Raw genomic sequence first — 23,193 nt, 5'->3', positions numbered from 1 at the left:
AAAACATTAAATGAAAATCAACCAATAAGGAGAGACCAAAACCTTACTTTTATATATATATGATATATTGCTTTAAACTTTGAAATGAGAAATATATTATAAACAATAATTTTACATGAGAAATATATTAATTTAGCCAACCAAAATATGAATATAAGTTTAGCCAACCAAAATAAACAAAAAATATTAAAATTTAACCAAAAATAATTTCTCTTGAAAGATAATAAGTTAGTAGGAGGAATGAATTAATGTACAATTATTGGATAGGAGTTACATTTGAGTTAAATGGAGTTACATGTCTTTAATTATAAATAAATATTTTAATTTTTTATAACCTAAAATAAAAGGAATACCAAGTGGCTGAATCAAAATTCACATGATTTGGTTGTTTGTTGATATAAACTCAACACTTATACATAATATTTCAAAATAAAAAATATTACTTTTTAAGTGACAAACTAAATTAGTTTTCTTATAAAATTATATGAATTCTTCAATCTCAATAATTTTTAAAATCCCAAGGATAACTTATATTTTTTTGGTTTTCACTCATCAATTTAATTTATAGTGCTAGATTTCATACTAATGGTTTCATCTTTAAAGAATTTAGTGAAATGATATTTTTAAAATTATATTTTATTTTTATATTTAAGTTCCAGTTGAATATGTTTTGTTTTTTGGATCATTTTTTATTTTGATTAAAGACACAAAAACCAATTTTTTAATTATGTTCTTTTTTTTTTCAAAAACCTCAAATCATAAAAATATATATATATATATTATATTGATCTCTGCAGATTTAACAATTGGATCACAAAACAAAATAGTCTTTATAAATGGATAAATGGATAATTATATAGATATTTAAATATTATATTAATCTTTATAAATTATTAAAAATGATACATGTATATGTGAGATAACCAGAGACATAATAGATAATTACATATGGATCATTTCAACTTTATGATCTTATTGTGTGATGAATATTGTAAGGAAGTATGAAATAATGACTTATAAGATGTTAATATAAAATAGAAAATGGAGATAAACATTTTAAAAGATTAAAATAAATATATAAGATATACATATCATATAAACTCTAAAACTAAGCTTTTACAATGATATTTGATTTGATTTTTTATAACCCTTACAACAACAATAACAAAAAAAATACAAAACTAAACAAAACAAAACAAAAAAAGAGATTTGAGAGTAGTGGAAGAAGATAAGAGAATGAAATAGTGATAGACTAAGAGAATAAGATAATGAGTATTTATAGGAAGATAAATGATGAAAAATTATATTTAGAAAAATGAGAGTTACAATTCTAATTTATTGTTTTGTTTTAATACAATTGATTAATACAACTTAGTGGAGAAATAAAGTTAATGTATAATTTATAGGGAGAAGTTATAAAGATTTCAGTTTTATATTATGTGAGTTAAATGTGAAAATTAATTGTTTTAAATTTGTGTTTTAATATAATTTTTTTTTGTTAAAATTGCATTGCCAAGTGGACCAATAAGGAGAGACTGAAACTCTACTTTTATATATATGATTTTTTTTTGTTAAAATTGCATTGCCAAGTGGACCAATAAGGAGAGACTGAAACTCTACTTTTATATATATGATTCTTACCAAAAGTGAAAGAAAGTAATTGAGCCACCCTATGGAGTCTAAATTAATCGAGAGATTCTGCCTGCAATGCATATTTACCAAGAACAAACTTACCCGAAACCAAAGATGATCAAGGAAACTGATAAAAAAAAAAAAAAACATTTACTGGAAGCTGGTCAAGGTCAACTGACAATATATTTGTATTTGGAAATTTGCAAAAAAAAAAAAAAAAAAAAAAAAAAAAAAAAAAAAAATTAAAAGGAAAATTTAGGAATTGGCAATTTTTTGTTTTTGTGCACCAGGAATTGGCATATATCCCATAATAAACTTACATGAATTTGCCGACAAAAAAAAAGAAAAAAAAAACTTACACCAATTTATAAGACAATATATTTTAGTACTTCCACACCATTTTTGTACTAGTAAAAACATAGTTTATATACTATATAGTCATGAAAAAATCCGGTACTAAGGCCAAAATTTTGTGGCTATATCATATCTATACGATATGTTTTGATTTTTTTTTTTTTTTTTTTTTGGACAAATACGATATGTTTTGATATGACCAAACAACCACGAAAAGATACGAAAAAAATCATATCTATACGATTGTGATCTAAAATGTTTTGTGGCTTTATGTGACACATAACCACGGTTAAAGTACGCGTAATTCGTAATTCGTAGTTTTGTAAGAGTGTTCGGTGACTAATTTGTAAATAACTACAGAGCCCTGTTTTAAAAATCCTCGCCTATACGCTCCGTAAAATTGCTAGGTCCATCCTCTCTGCCTCGATTAATGATTAATCCCCGCCTAACACAATTATCCGATTATGTTTTTTTTTAATTTGATTATAACCCGTCTAATCTGATTATTTCTCACTTAATTTTGTGTATACTGATTGTTTTTGAAGTCAAATATAATCAAATATATATTTTTTGTTATTTAGACATTTAAATTAAGAGTTTATGATGTTTTACAATAGCTAATGTACAAAATTTTAATAAAAATCATAAATTTTCTTTTAAAATTACATTTTATGTGTTTACCACAGTTTTAAAGACAATACTATAATTTTATTTTTTATTTGATATTTTTTCTTTTAACATAAACAAAATTAGATATATATTTAGTATTCAATTTTTATTTTATTATTAATTTAATAAAATAACTCTAAAACTAGTCTCCGATTAATCCCTGTTTAATCTCTGATTTTCTTGCTAGGCACTAGTCCTACTCCGACCGTCCGACTAATGCCTAGCGATTTCTAAAACATAGCTATAGAGTGACTGTGATCCCGACGTTACTATACCATAAGTCTACTTGTATATATACATGATGAATTAATTAGTCGATCTAGAGATGAAATGTTTATTCTTAGCTATGGAAAGTTTTTTTGACCAAAAAAAAAAAGCCATAAGTCTACTTGTATATATACATGATGAATTAATTAGTCGATCTAGAGATGAAATGTTTATTCTTAGCTATGGAAAGTTTTTTTGACCAAAAAAAAAAAAAAGCTATGGAAAGTTTTTTTTTTTTTGGGTCAAAGCTATGGAAAAATTACATTAAAATAGTTGGTTGATCATCGAATCATTGGTTGATTACGGATTAAACCGGTCAAAGAAAACATGAGAGGAACGTAAGATTTAATTTTCAGAAATCACAACTTGATCCCACTCTACTATAATATTTGTTTGCAAATCCCTCCTCTACTCCAAAGACAACAGAGATAAAGACATAACACCTCACACAGCTGGTTAACATTACCAAATATCAAATCGAAAAGAATCTAGGAATGAAGGTGATGTTGACTTATTAGCAGTGTTCAAGAAAGCGCTAGGCGTTAACTAGGCGGTGATGCAACGTCTAGCGCCTAGAACGCCTAATCAGAATTTAGACGGTTTTAGGCAGTTTAGGCGTTTACATTATAAACTATTATATATCTGATATTATATACAAAATATATATATAAATAATAAAAATATTAAATCAAAAACAGAAAAATAAATAAAAATATTATTTTAGTTCATTTTAAATAACATATTAAACATTTATAATTATGTTTATAGAAGTAAACTTTAAATATTTTAAATTTGTGCAATTAAAATTTTAAAAATACACTAAAATGATGATACTACAATTTTAAGCGGTCAAAGCGATCGTCTAGGCGGTGCTATAGCGCCTAGCGCCTAGACGGAGCGGAGGCAGACGCCTAGAACGCTTTTTCAAACATCGCTTATTAGCAAGTAACAAAATATAAAAATCAAAGTTTCGTAATTTTGATAAATTAGATTATAGTCCATCATTACGAATTTGATTAATTATGTAGAAGTTACTTTCTGTCTAATGATATTTGTCGGAAAGTTCTTTGTCCTAAAGTTTATGATGTAAATAATTAGATTTAGATAAGATTGCTTGTACTACTTGTTGTAAACTAGAACACTTGATACTGTATTAAATAACCAGAAAATATTAATTATGTGGAATAGTTTTGTTTTGAATAAATACTAAAACCATAATAAATTAATAACACTAGGAACCATGATATTTTATTAATTTATAGAGTTATTTTTTATCAATATATAATTTTGCTAAAAATAGAGTAGATTAATTATCAAGGATTGTTGTGGAAGGTAACAAACTTACAATGATATTACATTAGAAAAGCAAAAGGAATCCAAAGGAAACCAAAGTGTGTAATAGTACAATTGAACCCTAATAATGAATTGAAAGATGACATATATAATATAATTAACATAAGGGTGAAACAGAAAGAAACAGTAAGTGAAGAAAAAAAGTTACTTTCATAAATGTGTATATATATATATGGAGATAAGTATATGAATAAATCACATATATTGGTATGGTTATGTACACCCATCAATCCTTTTTTTTTTCTCTTTTTCTTCCTTGAGACCTTGGTAAAAATGGTTGATCAAAGCTCAAGTTTCATGTGTTGAGATTCATGGTTGGGGTTTTGTGCCACTCCCATTCCTACAATGCTTTGTAAATCTTCTTCGCTAAACATTTGATACTGGAAAAACACACAAATAAATATGTTATAATCTTTTGACTAAAGAAAAATAGAATCAAGGAAGAAAAAATCATAGAAGGAATTTAAACCTGAGAAATTGAGTCAGTGAATTGGTTAAGTGTTGGTAAGTGAGTGAAGCTTCTGGCTAAGCTAGAGGTTTCCAAAGAGTTCATGGGAGATTGGAGCATCATGTTATTGGGATGTAATTGCGAATTATTATTATTGTAAATATTAAGTTGTTGATGATGATGACTTGAAGACTTTGATTGGAGTCCTTCTTCATGCAATCGGTTGTTACTTGATGGAATCATCTGAATAAATTCAAATATATATTAAAACATGTAAAAAAATATTGCACAATATTTAATAGAAAAAACACAAAAGGTACTTTTAATAAGAAAATCAAAAAGCTGCCTGATTAAATGCTAATGTGTCGATTGAACAAAAAAAAAGAAGAAGAAGATTTAAGATAATGAGTGAGATGACAAAACAAAAAAAAAAAAAACCAAAAAAGAAAAGGATTTGATAATGATTAATCTCAAATTATCATTATCAATGGTTGTTAAATTGATGTTAATGTTTAAGGTGACTTACAACATCCTTTGACACAAGAGCGTCCACGTTAAATTCCAGCCTGGTGTCGTTCACTGATGATAACTTCATTGACAAGAACTGCCATCATTAAACAAACATTAGAAAATAATTAAAAGAAAAAATCATTGCAAATAATTAAAATTCGGTGATTAATGAATGAAATGAAACAATTAATTAGAATTTAGATGAAACCAAATGAAATAATAATTGTACCTCAACTTGTCTTTGCAATGATTGTACGTAGTTTATAATTTCATCAAGCATCAGTGCTTTTCCAGTAACCTTTCATCGTATAAACAAAGACATTAAGTTTCTAATTACACTAATCAACAGTAGAGTTCATCACAAAAATTAATCAAAGACTTTTAAATTAAAAAAAAGTCTCACCTTATTGCATCCGGGCACAAGATCTTGAAGAAGCTTCATCCGTTCACCAATCTTCTCCCTCCGAACCTAAACCAAACATTAAAAGAACATATCAAACTCAAATTCTTATCTAATTAAACTATATCAATCTGAACTAACAATTTAAGCGACAAACAATATAGACCGATTCAGCCGTAGGCCATTTCTCCGCGCCTAACTAACGCCTAGCGATTTATTGAACAAGACAACAACAACAACTAATATTCGAACTAAGAGTCGAACTATCTCGAAACTTTGGTAGTTTCGTTCCGACTTCCGAGTTGAACCAATTTGACTACATAATGTTGTTATAGAGGAGAAGTGAAATAATTACTCGTTCGGCGAGGCTGTGACTATCGGTGGCTTGGCCGCGTCGAGCTCGAACATGGATGTAATCTTTAGGAGGCTCAGGTGGTTTAGTGTTATTGTTTTTGTTCCCTTCCCCTTCTTCTTCTTCTACATCATCATCTTCTTCATCCTCTCTTCTCCTTTTTCCTCCTTTTTCTTCTGAGCTTTTACTTCCTTTTCCACTCCAATCTTCTTTCTTTTCCGCCGTCTACAAAATTTAATAAAACACAAAAAGTTAATCACTTTATGAAAAAGCTGACTTTTTTAAGAATTGGGTTCTTCGAATAAAAAGCGGGTCTTCCAACATTTGAAAAAGCTTAGGGGAAAAAATTACAACTTTCCGGGAAAAAGTAGAAATTTTCCGGGAAAAAAAGTAAGAAACTTTCCGGGTGTACCTTTGAGAAACTAGGAGATGGGGAAGCTGTGGAAATGGGATTTTCTTTGGATTTCCCTTTCGGCAGAGCTTTTCTCTTCCGGGAAAATTCGCCGCCGGGAATCATCGGTGCGACTTCCGGTGAAACGAGAGCCTTGAGAGCCGGTGTGCTTGAGACACGTGTCAGTTTCCCGGAGTTGTTGACGACGTTGTTATTGTTAACCGGAAGATTAGAATTGGTTCTTCCGTTAAAGCTCCGGCTACCAAAACAAGAGAATCTCGCAGCTCTCTCCGCAAAACCCGGATCCGCTGAGAATTCAGTCAACGGCGTCGTTCTGTTCATCATCATATGAGAATTCGAATTCGACGGCGGCGGTGGAGAGCTCATCGGAGTTGCGTAACACGAGGCGGACCTAGACATCGGGGTTGTTCCTCCGTAGATCTCACCGGAGCTGTTGTGATTCCCTATGTTACCAAGCTTACCAATGAGCTCTCTGATGATAAAACCATCACCGCCGCCACCACCACCACCACCGCAACCGCCTGAGAAGTTTGAGTTTGACGGCGTCGGTGATGAGACTAATGAGCTCAAAGCAGAGTCAAAGATGCTCTGTTGTTGTTGTTGTTGTTGTTGGTCCGTTGACTTTTCCCATAGAAAAGAAGAATCTTGTTGTGGATTTGGATCCATTAAAGCCCAATTAAGCATCATCGCCGATGAAGAAGACGGTGGCTCGAACTCCGACGGTGGTGGGAACTCTGTGTTCATAAACAACTCGTTCTCCATTAGGAATTGAAAAAACTAATAATAAAAAGGAGATGTAGTAAGATTATAGTAAGATCCTAAATTACGTAGAAATAGTCAAATTCACATCAAAGAGATTAATGAGTTTTGGAGTGTGTCGGAGGAGAAAGAAGGGAAACGTAAAATGGTAGGGGCAAATGCTTTAATGGTCGCTAAACTTGGTTTATATAGTTTGTTTAGATGAAAACATTATATTATGTTTTTGCTTTTATAATCAAAAATCATTTAATGAAATTATAATTAAAACAAAAATTAGTATCATTTTGTGTGTTGCACCGTAACGGCCGGAGATTAGGAGTTGTTTGCCGGGCCTTTGACGTTGAGAGATATGTTTTGCTAATAAATATGTAATTGTTTTTACAATTTCGACGTTAACATTATTCTACATGAATGTCAAAGTTTAGTATTTTTGTTTTATGTGGACTCATTTTTTACATTATCTAATGAATAAAGGTCTAAGACAGGCTAATTAAATATCAGGTATGGGATGGATCTTGATCATACAACTAGTCGTGCTCATCGGCGAGTGTTCTTTGTATCATATAATATAACATGATCAAAATATCTCTAGTGTTCCTTACCAAAAAAAATATATCTCTAGTGTTTTAGGCTCAAGCAGAAGGTTAATTTCTCGTCTGATTGTTCATGTCTTTATAGATTAGTGCCCAAAGACCTTAAAAGCCAGCTTAAGAATGACCAAAAAAGATCAATTGTTAATTGGTGTTACTTGATTTTTAAGGCAAAATTACTGTGACACTACATTATTCGTCTAAACTATATTATATAAAATGGTAAGTGAGTTTTTTTTTAACCTTGGTGATCATTTTAACCATAATGTATTATTAAACCTTAACCAAAAAAGGTTTAAAGTACTAATAGAAATACGGGTTGTATAGTAAAATATTTATTTTGATTTTTGTTCTAATATATATTAAACATTGAGCATCTTTTATAATAGAGTTTTTTTTTTTATTGTTAGTAAATACTTTGATTTTGTAATGTTACTAAGAAAGTAAGAAGTAGATACATAGTGATTTAGTATGATTTAGATAATTCACATATACAATTACCTATTCTATACACCCTTTACAATTTTGACACAAACTCGATTTCGCCCTAATATTTCTCTCCCAGACACGATTTTCGAGGAGCCGCTACTACCATTTTTCTCCGACGCCGGCAGGGTTCCGGCTCGCCGGCGTCGGGGTTTCTCAATCTCTCCGATGCTCTTTTGCTTCTCCGACTCCTTTAGTTTCTCTGTTCCATCTTTTTTCCCTTTTTATTTTCCCCTTCTATTTCTCTATCGAACTAATACCCTAGATCCAGACAAAGGTTTGATCTTGTTCCCATGTAAGTGGGTGCGGAGTCCGGCGAACCCCACCCTCAACTATGCTCGCCCAACCTTACCGTCGTTGGTTCCCTTGTCCCTGTGCTTCCCACTCCCTCGATCCGGTTTGTGCTTTGCCCCTGATGAATCTTCTCCACCAACGGTGCCAGAACCGCTGTTTGACGAGAAATCATCCAGAGATGCGAGTTATCTCCGATATTGGACCCCCGTTTCACTGTTTTGTCACCCTCTAAACCTGACAAGCCCATGTATACCATCACCGGAGATGCAGAATCCTTCACTCTCTCCAATAAGCCGATGCGCGTTTCAACTCCCAATCTCTCTGCGGAAGTGCCCTGCATCTGAACTCGGCTTGCTAGTATCTCAAATGATCTCGCCCAACCTCCAAAATCCCAGGTTCCCTCTACCTACCCTTAGTTTATCTGTTAAACTTTATCTAGTGTCTCTGGTTGAACTCGATGTCCTAAGACTGCATCTGAGAATCCATTTACCTAGATGGTTTGGTAGAAACAAAGTGTATGTTAGATCCTTGGTCTTAGCGCGATCAATGACTTTGTCCGATCACTGAAGAACCAAATTACCTGCCTTTCTATGCTAACTAGCGTTTCCAGCGACCAACAATACCCTAGTATCTGCCAACAACCTTTCCCAATTCTGAAGCTCAGGTCTGCCGTCTTTTTGCCAGTGTATAGCCGACTACAAAACTTGTGTGGAATCCTTGATCACCATTTCCATGGCAGAGAGGATCCACCTGTTATGTTACGGCTTTCCATTTATCTTCTACACTTGTATTTAGCTTCATCGGTGAATGGTTCTAACCCTATTACCCTGCAACAATCCTCTTGCCCGAATCTCAGGTCCATCTGATATTTGTCTGTGTCTCACCGCTTACTAACCTTATGTGATACTCTTGATCACCATTTCCATGGCAGAGAGGGTTCACCTGGTTTGTTACGGTCTGGTACTTATTATTGTCAAATCCTGAGTCTCGTTGCAACACATATCACCACTTCCTTGGTTTGGTATAAGTGTTTTGGCTTGCAGCTCTTTGGTCTCTCGCCCGGTACACCAAGTTTCTCATCTGACGAGACTAGGCAACAAAACTTCATTACCACCATCACCACCATCCTATCTACTACCTACCGAATCTCTGTCAAGGCATGTTTGCACCTCACGTCGATGAGGCAATTGATTCTGATTCTCCATTTAAAGTCAAAGAGTCTTCAGACTATGACTATCTTGTCGTCCTTTGGGTTCCTCAAGGATGATCTCTCAAGCAACTATGATCTCACTTGTCCCAAGCTACTCTTAAGTACTTGCCTCAAAGTTCTCATGGAGTATAACTTGATGTTTTATATTTCTTTCTGTACGGCTTTGGGAAAGCCATTCTCTGTATTATGCTAAACTATGGGATTCTAATCCCTTTATCTTGTATTGGTTGACTTTCAATGAATGAAACCATACGTTTTTCCAAAAAAAAAAAAAAATACACCCTTTACAAAACCACTTATACACGATTGAATCCTTGACCAAGAACGAAACAACGTTACTCGTTCCCTACTACACAAAATTATTTGAAAAATGTAAAGAAAAATCAAAATTCAAGTGGCCATGATATGCAGTGAGAAAATATATCTATTATCTAATAATGTCAAACTCGAAAAGAAACAAGTCTTCGAAAAAAAATTCGAGTTAATTTGTAATAAATATTCAAAATATAAATTTGCATTACAAAAAAAGAGGAAAACGAAAAAATGATTCGTCAATGTCATACTCTCATATGTACAAATCCTCCAACCTAGTAGTACCTTCTTTTCTGTACAGTACTCTTTACAAAAAGATCGACATTCTTTTAAAAAGCAGTCATCTATTAGAAAAATGCATCCTATATCATGTATATAAGTTACATATGGTGAAAATTGAAAAATGTCTTGATAACAAGAGGTGTGTAAATTAACGAGAAATATTTTTTTTATGAGGTGTGTGAATTATTCTATGTATAATATGTCCAACTTGGGCGCAGATCCATCCCCTTTAGTCATTGTTTATAGATCCGAAAATATTAAATTGGAAAAAATGAAGAGAGAAAATAATCAATTAAATAACTGTGCTCCTTACAGATAGCAGCTACGTTTATAGGTTAGAAGGTTAACAAGAAGAACAAGTAATAACACAAAGAAACATATATGTAATAGACTTTTCTTATTATCTTTACGAAATTAATTGTGGTTACGTTGGATATACATGTATCATGTATGAATGCAAATTGTTTACATCTAGGAAACTCATTGATTGAATATTTGCCTAACGAGTTACGACTCACGCATGTTAATATATGAGAAAGAATAAAGGAATTAGGTTTGTTAAAGTAAAGTTTGAAAATTGTATTGGGGGTTAAGGTCTTTGGACAAGATCAACAACAATGCGCTGTAGCAATATTTGAGGTAAAGAAAAAAAGCAAAAAACATAAATTTAAAAATTATAAAGATGATGATACGTATAAAGTTTTGATAAGTTAACGATTAAAAAAAAAATAGAAATTCTTCAATATAGTCGTTCAATTAAAGTTGTTGACAAAAAAAAAATTGAATGAAAAATCTAAAACTACTACAATTATAATTGACGGTAAATGCATGATTAAAGTAAAAATATTACAAAAACGTATAACATACATATTGATTTCACATATTACTAATTGAAAATAAAATCAAATAAATAATAGGAAAATAATTTAAATCATTACATATTTCTAATTGGAAAGGAAATTGAAATAGATAATATTTTGCTAATTAAATCATGACATGGTTAAATCTTTGATCGGTAGATTTGCTATGTGTCAGTGTCACGGTCTATTAATTACTAACTATGAGAAACCAACACTACCAACAAAAAAAACTTTGAGAAACCAAAACAAAACATATTTAACTATTATTTTGTTCATCCAATATATGAAACGGGAGAGACGCAACGATTCGTATCCTAAACAAAAGTCCATGGAGTTTCCTCCTTCGATTTTCGAGCTTTCTCAAGTTGAATATCTTTTTGAAGGCGGTTTTCCTTATACGACCTAAACCCAATAAGCTCATCGAATGTGACGTAGAAGCTATCATAAAAATACCTTAACTCATAAGCAAGAGAATCACCGGGCGTAAGCATTACATGGAGACGTCCTCGAATACGTGCACCGACATGAGGGTGAGCACATATGACTCTTGATTGGTCATAGTAAGTCTTGAGACGAAGTAGATAATTCGGATTATTGAAATAACTAGAACCGTGAATACTGCTATAAGAACACCAGGAAAATAGTAAACTGAGCTTTATTAAAACTTTCTCAAACAACTATATTACAAGCTTGTTTGATCAGTTTTATGCAACACCACAACAGTTGGTTTGCCACTGAACCAATTCTAATCTACCCAATCTTACCTGCACAGCAACAGCTATACTCATTCTTTATTCGTTCACCAATGAAACTCTCAAGAAATATTGTTCTTCTACTTAGATCTAAACACACACACTTTTCTCTCTCTAAAAGTGGTAGCGCACAAAGATGTGAAATACTTCTCTTTTATAGACAGCAACAATCTTCACCATACTCTTCTTTATCCAGCAAGTCATCCTATGCACCATGTCCTTCAAGAACCTCTCTTTGTCCAATGTGTCATAGGCGAACCCTCATCATTATGTTGACTTTAACACTCCACTTGCTTGTAGCTTCCAACGGACACCTTTTAGGCTGACACCTTTTTCGCCCATGCTCAAAAACTCCACGCTCGATGCACCGCACTGTCTTCAAGGTGTTGTGCTGGCAAAGACAACTTGACACTTTCCCGCTTCGTCTGAAGTCCTTCAGGTACATTCTGCGATAGCTTGTAACTCATACAGATCCTCTGTTTCTTCAATCTCCCCCTTTTTATCTGAGTGTGTGCCTCACGCTTCCTGTAACAAGTTAGTGTGCAGACAAAGGAAACACTAAACCAAGAAGCATTAAGATAATGGAAATACTTCAGAGTAACAAAAGGTTCAAAGGTTCAATACATAGCCGAGTAGAACTAAAATGAGAAAAGTTCTGCAATTGTAGATGAAATACATAACCGTTAGAGAGTTTCAGACTAAAAACAATTACTAAGTCAAACTCCTACTTATATTACTCCCTCTACATACGAGCATACACTAACTTCTTCAGCCACTCTCGGTTTCATCACAGTCTTCCTCATCTTGTGGATATTCGATATTCGATATTCGATATCAAGGTAATCTCCCCCTGCTTGAGCGCACAAACTCATATAAAAACTAAGGGTAAATCAGCAAGGAGAGTAGATGAGAAGAGAGACTTACCTGCAAGACGCGCCATCATGAGTTTGGTGAAGTCATGCAGGTGACGAATGTCCGACAGGAGTGTGAGTGGGGCCTGAGAGGGCAGAAGCTCCTTCGGTTCAATCTTGAACTTAGCCGGTGCAGCAGAGGTAACATCACCGGGGAGAGCAGGAACAACTCGTTGGAAACGCAGAAGCTGATCGATGAGATTGGGAAGGATGAGGCGAGCATTGGAAGATGCATTCGCAACGACAGAGCTACAGGCACATATTTCATCAAAGATTAACTTTCCAAAGTTAAACTTATGACCTTTGAGAATCATGAACAGAAGTGTAGACTGTTCAGCAGACATAGAGCTTGGGTTCTTGGTTGGTATCCAGTTCTGGCAGCAAATCTTCTGAAGCATGGCCACAATATCTCCCATCTCCTTTTTGCTGCGAAGATCCCAAGAACGAACTCGACCATCAGTGAGGAGAGTGACAATGTCATCAAGGCTATCAGGAACTTGGATATGGATCCACGAACAAAGACCTTGAGGGTGTCAATCCCTTCTGTTTCAGCTTCAGCTAGATTCGCATAGAACTCCTTCACAATATTACCAACGAACGAGTCAACTTCAGTAACCGTGGGCAGGAGACCAAAATCAGACAGGATTTTGTAAGCGTCACCACCGTGGGGAGCATCCGGAGCGAGAAACCCCATTTCATTGAATGAGCGATCCGAGATTGTCTGAAAGCGACGCATGGAGACTTCAGAGATGAACTGAGATGAGTAGGAGTCGGAGGATGGGAGTTTCAGTTCAGGGTAGTTGCGATCACGAATGGCAGTGAGACGACGGTTGGCAACATAACGAGAGAGAAACGTAGGTGGAGGAACTTCAGGAACATCCTCCAAAGTAAAATCAGACTTAGGGTGAGTCGAAACGTCAGTGACATCTTCAAGATCATCACGAAGAGATGAGCGAGTGGAACTACGACGAGGCAAACGAAGAGTGGGAGCTGACGGAGGTTTAGTCTTCCCCTTGGAACCGGAGGCACGAGAGCACGAGCGTTTGGATGGAGGAAGAGCAGGAGGTTGACGCTTGGTCTTCTTAGAACGAGAGACTCCAGGTTCAGTTTTTGGAATGACCGGATCTGCTGAAGGAGGAACATGAGCAGTGGAAGAATTGTCAGCAGTCGGAGTGAGATCTTCAGCACCGAGATCCGTGGAAGAAATGTTGTGGTCCATAGTCAATTAAAGGAAAGATCTGGGTGTGAAGAAGGTTTTAAGACCAAACATGAGATGTGGATTGCAAAGAGACAAAAGCGGCACAAGGAGACATGAACTAGGGTTAGGGCATACTCCAATATATATAGTGACCTGCGACACTTAACACACAGGTGAGATTTATTCATGGGCCTAAAACAAATTTCAAGACAAACCCAGGTGTGGCCCAGACAGCACACCGAAACCCAACAAAGAACAAGTGCTTATACACAAACTTTAATGAGAAAGAACCACACTTATTTCTATCAGTGTTTAACATAAAGAATTGTGATAACAAGGAATGTGAAAGCTCATCAAAGTATCCTCAGACAAAACAAGTGTTTTTTTTTTTTTTTTGATTATATATAAGCATAGATATGATAAACTTCTGAAAAGAAAAAAAAAATACCACATATGTACAAGAGGATGAGGATTCCACGTCTGAGTACTATGTCTGAGGTAAGAGAGACAGATTCCCAAGTAGAGGATCACACAGCTGTTTTCGAAAGTAGTGGAGGAAAATAGCAGCTGTTTAGCTCAAGGAGATGTCAATAACATACTCAATGATCTTAACAGACTAGGCTACACTCATCATACTCAACCAGAACTACTCCTCATGATGTGAAGCCAAATTCAAGGCGAGGGGGGTTGATGGAAAAGTGTAATAAAGAATAGACTTAGAGACTGATATACATGATCGTTTTTTTTTTTTTTTTTTTTTTTTTTTTTTAAATTTCAAACAAGAAGAGAGAAAGAACATCAACCCCTTTCCTGCCGACTCATACTCTTTTGAGTTTTTTTTTTTTTTTTTTTTTTTACTTCAGCCATCCTTTTTGGAGATGTTGTAGGAAGAGCATGATGAGCAGCTGTTTTTCTGAAAAGCCTTGCCAAAACAGAGGTTTTAATTATACATAGGTAAAAAGAGCAAGCAGCTGTGCAAACCTGTACAGGGAACCTACAGAATGAGTCTCAGTCATAGAAACACATTAGTGATCACACAACCTAATTGAAGTTTGAAGATGTGAAAAAGTGTTTAAATCCAAAGGCTTGGTAAAAATATCAGCAAGTTGTTTATCTGAGGACACATGAGAGATCTCAATTACCTTGTTTTCAACAAGTTCACGGATAAAGTGATGCCTAATATCTATGTGCTTAGTGCGAGAGTGTTGAACAGGATTCTTTGAAATATTGATAGCACTTTCATTATCACAATAGACTAAGAGGGTTGAAGATACAATACCATAGTCAGATAGCATTTGTTTCATCCACATGAGCTGGGTGCAGCAGCTCCCCATGGCAATATATTCAGCCTCTGCAGTAGACATAGTCACACAACTTTGCTTCTTGCTATGCCAGGCGATGAGGTTGTTACCAAGAAAGAAACATCCTCCAGATGTACTTCACCGATCATCAAGATTTCCTGCCCAATCGGAGTCACAGAAACCTGCAAGATTTGAATTCGTTTGCTTAGAATAGTACAAACCTCGATCAGTTGTTCCCTTGACATATTTGATGATCCTTTTGACAGCATTCAGATGAGATATCCGTGGATCAGCTTGATATCGAGCACATACACCCACACTGAAACACATATCTGGTCGAGTGGCAGTGAGGTAAAGAAGACTGCCAATCATAGCTCTGTAGAGTTTTTCATCAACCTTTTAACCAGTCGAGTCCTTTGAAAGTTTTGTTGTCGAGCTCATAGGGGTTCTGGCTGACTTGCTCGTTTGCATTCCAAATCTCTGAATTAAGCTCTTTGCATATGTTGATTGAGAGATGTGAATTCCACTATCACTTTGATTGATTTGTAATCCCAGAAAGTAGTTCATCTCGCCAACCATGCTCATCTCAAATTCCTTAGTCATTTCTGTGACAAAGGTCTTCACAAGTTTTGGGTTAGTGCTTCCAAACACAATATCATCCACATAGATCTGAACAATGAGGATGTTTGAACCTTCTTCATAGATGAACAGAGTCTTGTCTACACTGCCTCTTTTAAACCCATTCTCAAGAAGGAACAGAGTGAGACGTTCATACCATGCTCGTGGTGCTTGCTTCAATCCATATAGAGCCTTCTTGAGTTTGTACACATGATTCGGAAATTGTGGGTCTTCAAAACCCTTTGGCTGAGTGACATAAACTTCTTCTTGAATAATCCCATTTAGAAATGCACTTTTCACATCCATTTGAAACATCTTGATGTTCAGAAGACATGCCATCCCCAGAAGTAAACGTATGGATTCAAGACGTGCTACAGGAGGGAAGGTTTCATCAAAGTCAACTCCTTCAACTTGAGAGTAACCTTGAGCAACCAACCGTGCTCGATTTCGTGTAACATTTCCATCCTCATCAATCTTGTTCTTGAAAATCCACTTAGTACCAACAACATTTACTTGCAGCGGTCTTGGAACAAGTTCCCACACATCATGCCTAACAAACTGATTGATCTCTTCATGACACGCAGCAAACCAAAACTCATCTTCTAAGGCTGCAAAGATGTCAGATGGTTCCAGTGTTGAGACAAAACAAGAATGTTGTAGCATTTCTCTGAAGTTGATCTGAACTCCTCTTGTTTTTCTTTGACCTTCTAGGTTGCCAATCACATCCGATTCTGAGTGATTCTTAGGAACTTGCAAAGGTGTTAACCTTGTATCCACAGCTGGTCCTTGAGTAACCTTTGTTTCTTCTTCTTGATCCTTCTCGACTTTCTCTAGATCAAGGATTGGCAGATCTTCATCATCTGGAGCTACAGGGAATTCTTTAGTAGGTGATCTATCACCAAATACAACATTAACAGATTCTTCCACTCTCTTGAGACGTTTGTTGTAAACCCTGTAAGCCATACTGTTTGTAGCATATCCCAGAAAAATACCTTCATCACGCCGTGAGTCAAACTTACCTAGGTGATCTTTATCATTCAAGATGTAGCAGATACACCCAAACGTGTGGAAGTAGCACAAATTTGAAGTTTTCCCTTTCCAAATTTCATAAGGAGTGGTGTTGGTGTTCGGTCTCACATAGACACAATTTATGATGTAACAAGCAGTGTTTATTGCTTCAGCCCAAAACCTTGGTGACACATTGTTGCCGTGAATCATGGCTCTTGCCATTTCTTGGAGAGTTCTGTTCTTTCTTTCAACAATCCCATTTTGTTGTGGAGTCCTTGGTGCAGAGTATTGATGTCGTATCCCTTGGGAGTTGCAGAATTTCTCAAATTCTTCATTCTGGAACTCACCACCGTGGTCACTTCTGATTTGAACTATAAGTCCCTTTTCAGTCTGAAGTTGTAGAGCCAGTATCTTGAAGCTCTCAACAGCTTCTGATTTCTCTCTTAAGAATCTGACCCAAGTGAATCTAGAAAAATCATCAAAAAGTACAAAGGTGTACCTTTTTCCATTCAAACTCTCAGTTTGTACTGGTCCCATAAGGTCCATGTGTATCAACTCAAGAATCCTTTTTGACCCAATATCAGCAACTTTCTTGTGTTGTACTTTGATTTGCTTTCCTTTGCTGCAAGCATCGCAGACTGCATCAGATATTCCATCAAGCTTTGGTATACCTCTGACAATGTTAGCCTTTACTATCTTGACTAAACTCTGAGTGTTGACGTGACCAAGCCGTCGATGCCATAGATCAAGTTTAGAGACTGTAGCGGATAGACACATCTCTGACTCTTTCCACATATAACAGTTGTTTCATGAACGAACTCCAGCTAGAACTTTGTTTCCATTTTCATCATATGCACCGCATTCCGTTTTGGTGAATGTGACTTTAAGTCCATCATCACATAACTGGCTTATGCTGATTAGATTTGCACGAAGTCCATCGACAAAATACACGTTTGCCAGTTGAGGTTGGTTGGTTCTATCAATCATCCCCTTGCCTTTGATTTGACCTTTTCCCCCATCACCAAAAGTGACTTTTCCACCTAGAATAGGTGTAAATTCGTCCAATGCTGATTGATCTCCTGTCATATGTCTTGAGCAACCACTATCAAAATACCAAGAGTTGACTTCAGATGAACCTGCAGATGTGTATGCTACATTGGCTTCTTCGTCATCCTCTTCAAGTTCTATCAAGCTTAGATTACAGCTTAAGCTGGTATTCTCAGTTGTATCTTCTCCAGAGACAGCAATGAAAGCTTTGAGATTGCATCTAGTGTTGATCTCATTATCCTCTTCATACATCTTCATTAGGTTGAAACTTGATCTTTCCGTGAACAGATCACTGTACAAGTCTTTCTTTGAGATCCACACAGAACAGAACTTAGTTGGTTCCAAGTAGCATTTATTGAGATTCCACAACAGATTGATCTTCTTCCTGAAACTGTAGCAGTGTTCTCTTTGATGATTACCACCACAGTGATCACACCCATAAGTTCTTCTCCTAATGACCCTCTTGTGATGATCCTTCAAAGAATGATTCTGACTTTTCTCTGATCTCGTTATAACCGGCATTTCTTTCTTCAAGTTAGTAGATATATCTGCTTCCTTTTCAAGGTGACTGGCACTCACGAAGTTCACAGGTTGGACGGTCAGATCACTTGAGGTTCCAGTATTTCCTTGATACCCTAGACCTCTGTGTGTGGCATCTATTCTTCCCATGGACAAAATCTTGTCTAGATCCTTAGTTCCACTATTCAGCATCCTGATCTGCTTGTGTTTCTCATTCAACTCCTTTTCAAGTACTATTGCTCTTCCTTTTTCTTTGTAGTACTCTTCTTGAAGGTTGCTCAGTTTCTGAAAAAGTGCTTCAGTTGTTTGATCAACAGCCTTGAGTGAAGTATGATTAACCTTTTCCGTTGCATCCTCATAGGCTGATTCAAGTTTAGATTCCAGAGTAAGCTTTTCTTGAATAAGCTTGAGCTTATCCTTGCTTAGTTGTATCCAACTGTCATACAGAATTCTGTATTCCTCCTTGGGATTGATTTCTTTGTCACTCTCTGAATCAGACCCATCACCTGTTTGAGCATTATCTCCACTGACTGTAAAAGCAACAAAGTTGAGCAGTTCTTCCCCTTCCTCATCAGACTCGGAGTCACTGAAACTCAACAAGGATTTTTCCTTTGACTTGGTTTTGTTAGGACATTCAAACTTTGTGTGTCCCATGCCTTTGCACTCAAAGCACTTCAACTCATTCCGTTTGGTTACAGGACATTCAGGTTTGATATGCCCATAGCCTCCACACTCATAGCACTGGATCTCCTTTCTCTTACCAGAATAGTCAGCATCTGGTTTTGATGCTCTACCACCTGGTTTGTCTCCTTCTGTATTACTCCAACGTCGTGTGTCTCTGTTGTTGTTTCTCTCAACCTTTTTTAAAGCTTTACCAAAATTTCTGGCTAGCAAGGACATGCTATCTTTGATTTCTTGAAATTGATCAGGTTTTTGATCGGCCTGAAAAGCAATGCTTTTAGATGGTTTGACTTTGTCTTCATCAGCTTCCATTTCTTCAGATTTTAGTAACCCGACCAGTTCAGCAAAAGTCATTGACTCAGTGTTCCCAGCTACCCTCATTACAGCCTTGTGAGCAGCAAATTTGGCTGGAAGACACCTCAACAGTGTCTTCACCAGTTTTTGATCCTTGTAGGTCTTTCCAAGCACTTCAGCTCCATTCGCTATGGCACTGAGCTTTGAGCTAAACTTCACTATTGTTTCATCTGGAGCCATTTTTAGACACTCAAACTGAATAGCTAACATATCAAGTCACGTTCTCTTAACACTTGACGTTCCTTCATGAGATTGTTGGAGAATATCCCAGGCTTGTTTTGCAGACTTGCATCCTTGAATGAGTTTGAACTCATCTTCATCCACACCAGAGAAAATGGCATTCATGGCTCTTGCATTGAATTTTGACAGATTCTTCTCGTCAATCGTCCATCTGGCTTTAGGTTTTGGAACTTTAACTCCATCTTCTGTTGTATCAAACGGAGGTTCCCATCCTTCTTCAACAGCTGTCCATGCATCTTCTCCTTGGCCTCTGATGAGTTGTGTCATTCGAACTTTCCAATATCCATATCTTTTAGTATCCAGCATGATGTTCTTACTTGTACCTGTACCATCAGTATTTGGTTCCATAACTTAGGATCTAACCTGTGTAGAGACGACAGTCTCAGATCGGTTTCCCGCTCTGATACCAATTGAAATAACTAGAACCGTGAATACTGCTACAAGAACACCAGGAAAACAGTAAACTGAGCTTTATTAAGACTTTCTCAAACAACTATATTACAAGCTTGTTTGATCAGTTTTATGCAACACCACAACAGTTGGTTTGCCACTGAACCAATCCTAATCTACCCAATCTTACCTGCACAACAACAGCTATGCTCACTCTTTATTCACTCACCAATGAAACTCTCAAGAAATATTGTTCTTCTACTTAGATCTAAACACACACACTTTTCTCTCTCTAAAAGTGGTAGCGCATAAAGATGTGAAATACTTCTCTTTTATAGACAGCAACAATCTTCACCATACTCTTCTTTATCCAGCAAGTCATCCTATGCATCATGTCCTTCAAGAACCTCTCTTTGTCCAATGTGTCATAGGCGAACCCTCATCATTATGTTGACTTTAACACTCCACTTGCTTGTAGCTTCCAACGGACACCTTTTAGGCTGACACCTTTTTTGCCCATGCTCAACAACTCCACCCTCGATGCACCGCACTGTCTTCAAGGTGTTGTGCTGGCAAAGACAACTTGACACTTTCCCGCTTCGTCTGAAGTCCTTCAGGTACATTCTGCGGTAGCTTGTAACTCATACAAATCCTCTGTTTCTTCAATTATAAACTGACGATGAAATCCCGAGTTATTAATTCTTGAATCTCATTCTCAAACCCAATAAACTCCATACCTTTTGTCTTGAGGTTCAAGTAAATACAGACAGTAGAACCCCAAATCCTTAGAAGCAGCCCTTCCTTCCAAGCACCGACCACATGTAATTTGCTTGTACTCTTTTCATAGCCGCGGCAGAAGTGTCTCACTTTGTCTCTGAACACGTTGGCGTCAAATCTGTAGTCCAACGACCATTCTTCTCTTGCCTTATCTCTCAGTGTCCACAACCCTACACACTCCTCGGAAAAAAAATCCACCATGGCCAAGGTCCCTCGAAGATTAGTGAGGCGGAAGAGTTGGACGAGAGTCCTCTCGATGATAGCCGGGTGAGAAAACCACTCAAATGTCTCCATCTCCAGGCTGTGAAACGTAGGACCATGTGCTTCCAATTTATAGTTTTCAACAAGTATCCTCTCCAAGAGTGTAGAAGAGCACATGTACAAGCCGCCTCGGATCCCTAAAGTATTTGCAAGATATAAACAATTATCGTTAATCCTAAATTTTATGAAAATAAAAGCCCAAGTTTATACTTAGACACTCACATCGCTTATGGTGGCCGACTGGCCGTCCAGTAAATATCCACGAATGGTCACCGTGGAAGAAGAAAAAGAAACGTGGCCGGAAGGAAGAGCGGAGGCGGAAGAGGAAATGTCTAAGCTCCTCCATTTTGAGTCTGTTCCCCTCAGGTTGAATATTTCGGTCACAAGCTCATGCTCTTCTGTTTCCCAAACACTAATGATCTTGTGAGTGTTTCCTTTGGGATCATATCCGAATCCTAGAGGCTGTTTCCATGAGTTTTCGTCCATCTGTTCTGGTATCTTCATAGCCTCTTTCCGTATAGGGTTGAAGACATACGGACGACCCTAATCACTTCTGGTTAGAATTAGTCCCTTCGAGCTTATAGGGTGAAAATAAGATTGTATTTGTTTGCAAGGATAATTCCAAAGGTGTCGATCGTCCACCTTTAGCACATTTGCTTCATCACTCTCTTCGACCAGCCTCGTCTTACACATCCACATCTTATAAAGGAACTCACCATGATTTCCACAAGTGAGCAATTCTGGAGGTTCACCGCCATCATGATGATCATCATCATCATGAAGATGTCTTTCCATGAAACAACGAGAGTCTATAACACTAAGAAACGTCTTGGAGACACAACGGCAGATCAATGCTTGTTTACCTGTAATTTCCTTAGAATCTCAATTAGAATCTCTGTTGGTAGTTCCTCTATTAAACTTCTACTTTTACGACCTTTCTCTTTTCCTCCCCATATCACCCAAGACATTAGCTTGGCAATCATTTTAATCTTCTCTTTATAACTTGGAGCGAACACCAAAATAGTTCTTCATATATCCGTGGAATCGGAAAGAACTGATTCCTCTAATTAGGGAGCCACTAATCTCTCTTAGTAAAAAATGCAACTTGATTTTGACTTAGTAAAAAATGCAACTGGGCTTTTTACAATTTGAAGCTAAACTTAAGTGTCTCGTATCCCAAAATCTTGGTTATTTGACTCTCAAATAAACTTAGGCGTGGATGAAAAAAAGATTCTGATAAAAGATAAAAGTTTATCAGTTACACCAAATATTATTAGTGTTACATCCCAATTAAAACAATGTATGTCAATACTGAATACCAACAAATTATAATGCATGGTGACATGAAATAAATTTACAATGATAAGTACATATAATGTATAATACCACAATAGTTCTCTCACGGAACCTGTTAATTCGAGTAAAATTTGCAATTACACTACAAAAAAACATGCCATTCCCGACTACATTTTAGGACTATTATTCAGTCGCTAAATTTAGCGACTATTTAGTCACTATATTACGACTACGTTACGACTAAATAAAAACGATCGTAACATAGTCGGTAAATAGCGACAACACACATTAGTCGTCGAAATAGTCGCCATTTAACGACTACCTTACGACTCCTAAATAGAATTATAAATGCAGTCGTAGTCTTGTCGTTATATAGTCTCTCATTTACGACTAATTTGGTAGACGCATTCAAGTCACCAATTAGACGACTATTTAGCGACAGTTCTGGCGGGTCGTACAGGTGGTCGCTCAGTAGTCGTTATTTGGCGACTAATATGCGACACTTTCGACGGATGGTAACGTAGTCGTATAGTAGTCGTAAACTGCCTGTATTAAAAATCACGTTTATTTCGTTTGGGGTTGGTGTGGGGGTTGATATACTTGTATTATTGGACTGACTTTTGTTAGTCGCTTGGTAGTCGCCTAAATTG

The 23,193-nt window shown here is 36.2% G+C and overlaps 1 protein-coding gene and 1 pseudogene across 1 annotated transcript; both read right to left on the bottom strand.

The window, feature by feature from the left end:
* Window positions 1–4,207: 4,207 nt before the first annotated feature.
* Window positions 4,208–7,553, bottom strand: LOC104770910 (transcription factor bHLH78). The gene is made up of 7 exons (XM_010495383.3): window positions 6,398–7,553; window positions 5,989–6,210; window positions 5,637–5,702; window positions 5,463–5,531; window positions 5,250–5,327; window positions 4,745–4,966; window positions 4,208–4,655 (listed from the first exon to the last, which is right to left on the bottom strand). The coding sequence occupies exons 1-7, from the start codon at window positions 7,157–7,159 to the stop codon at window positions 4,557–4,559; spliced, it is 1,518 nt and encodes a 505-aa protein (XP_010493685.2). The 5' UTR covers window positions 7,160–7,553; the 3' UTR covers window positions 4,208–4,556.
* Window positions 7,554–11,504: 3,951 nt separating this feature from the next.
* LOC104772542 (uncharacterized) lies at window positions 11,505–22,230 on the bottom strand (annotated as a pseudogene).
* Window positions 22,231–23,193: the final 963 nt, after the last annotated feature.

The sequence above is a fragment of the Camelina sativa genome, chromosome 20, assembly GCF_030686135.1.
Source record: "Camelina sativa cultivar CO46 ecotype springtype chromosome 20, ASM3068613v1".
Lineage (NCBI taxonomy): Eukaryota > Viridiplantae > Streptophyta > Magnoliopsida > Brassicales > Brassicaceae > Camelina > Camelina sativa.
Note: the sequence above shows the minus strand (reverse complement) of the source record. Positions and strands in the feature narration are given on the sequence as shown.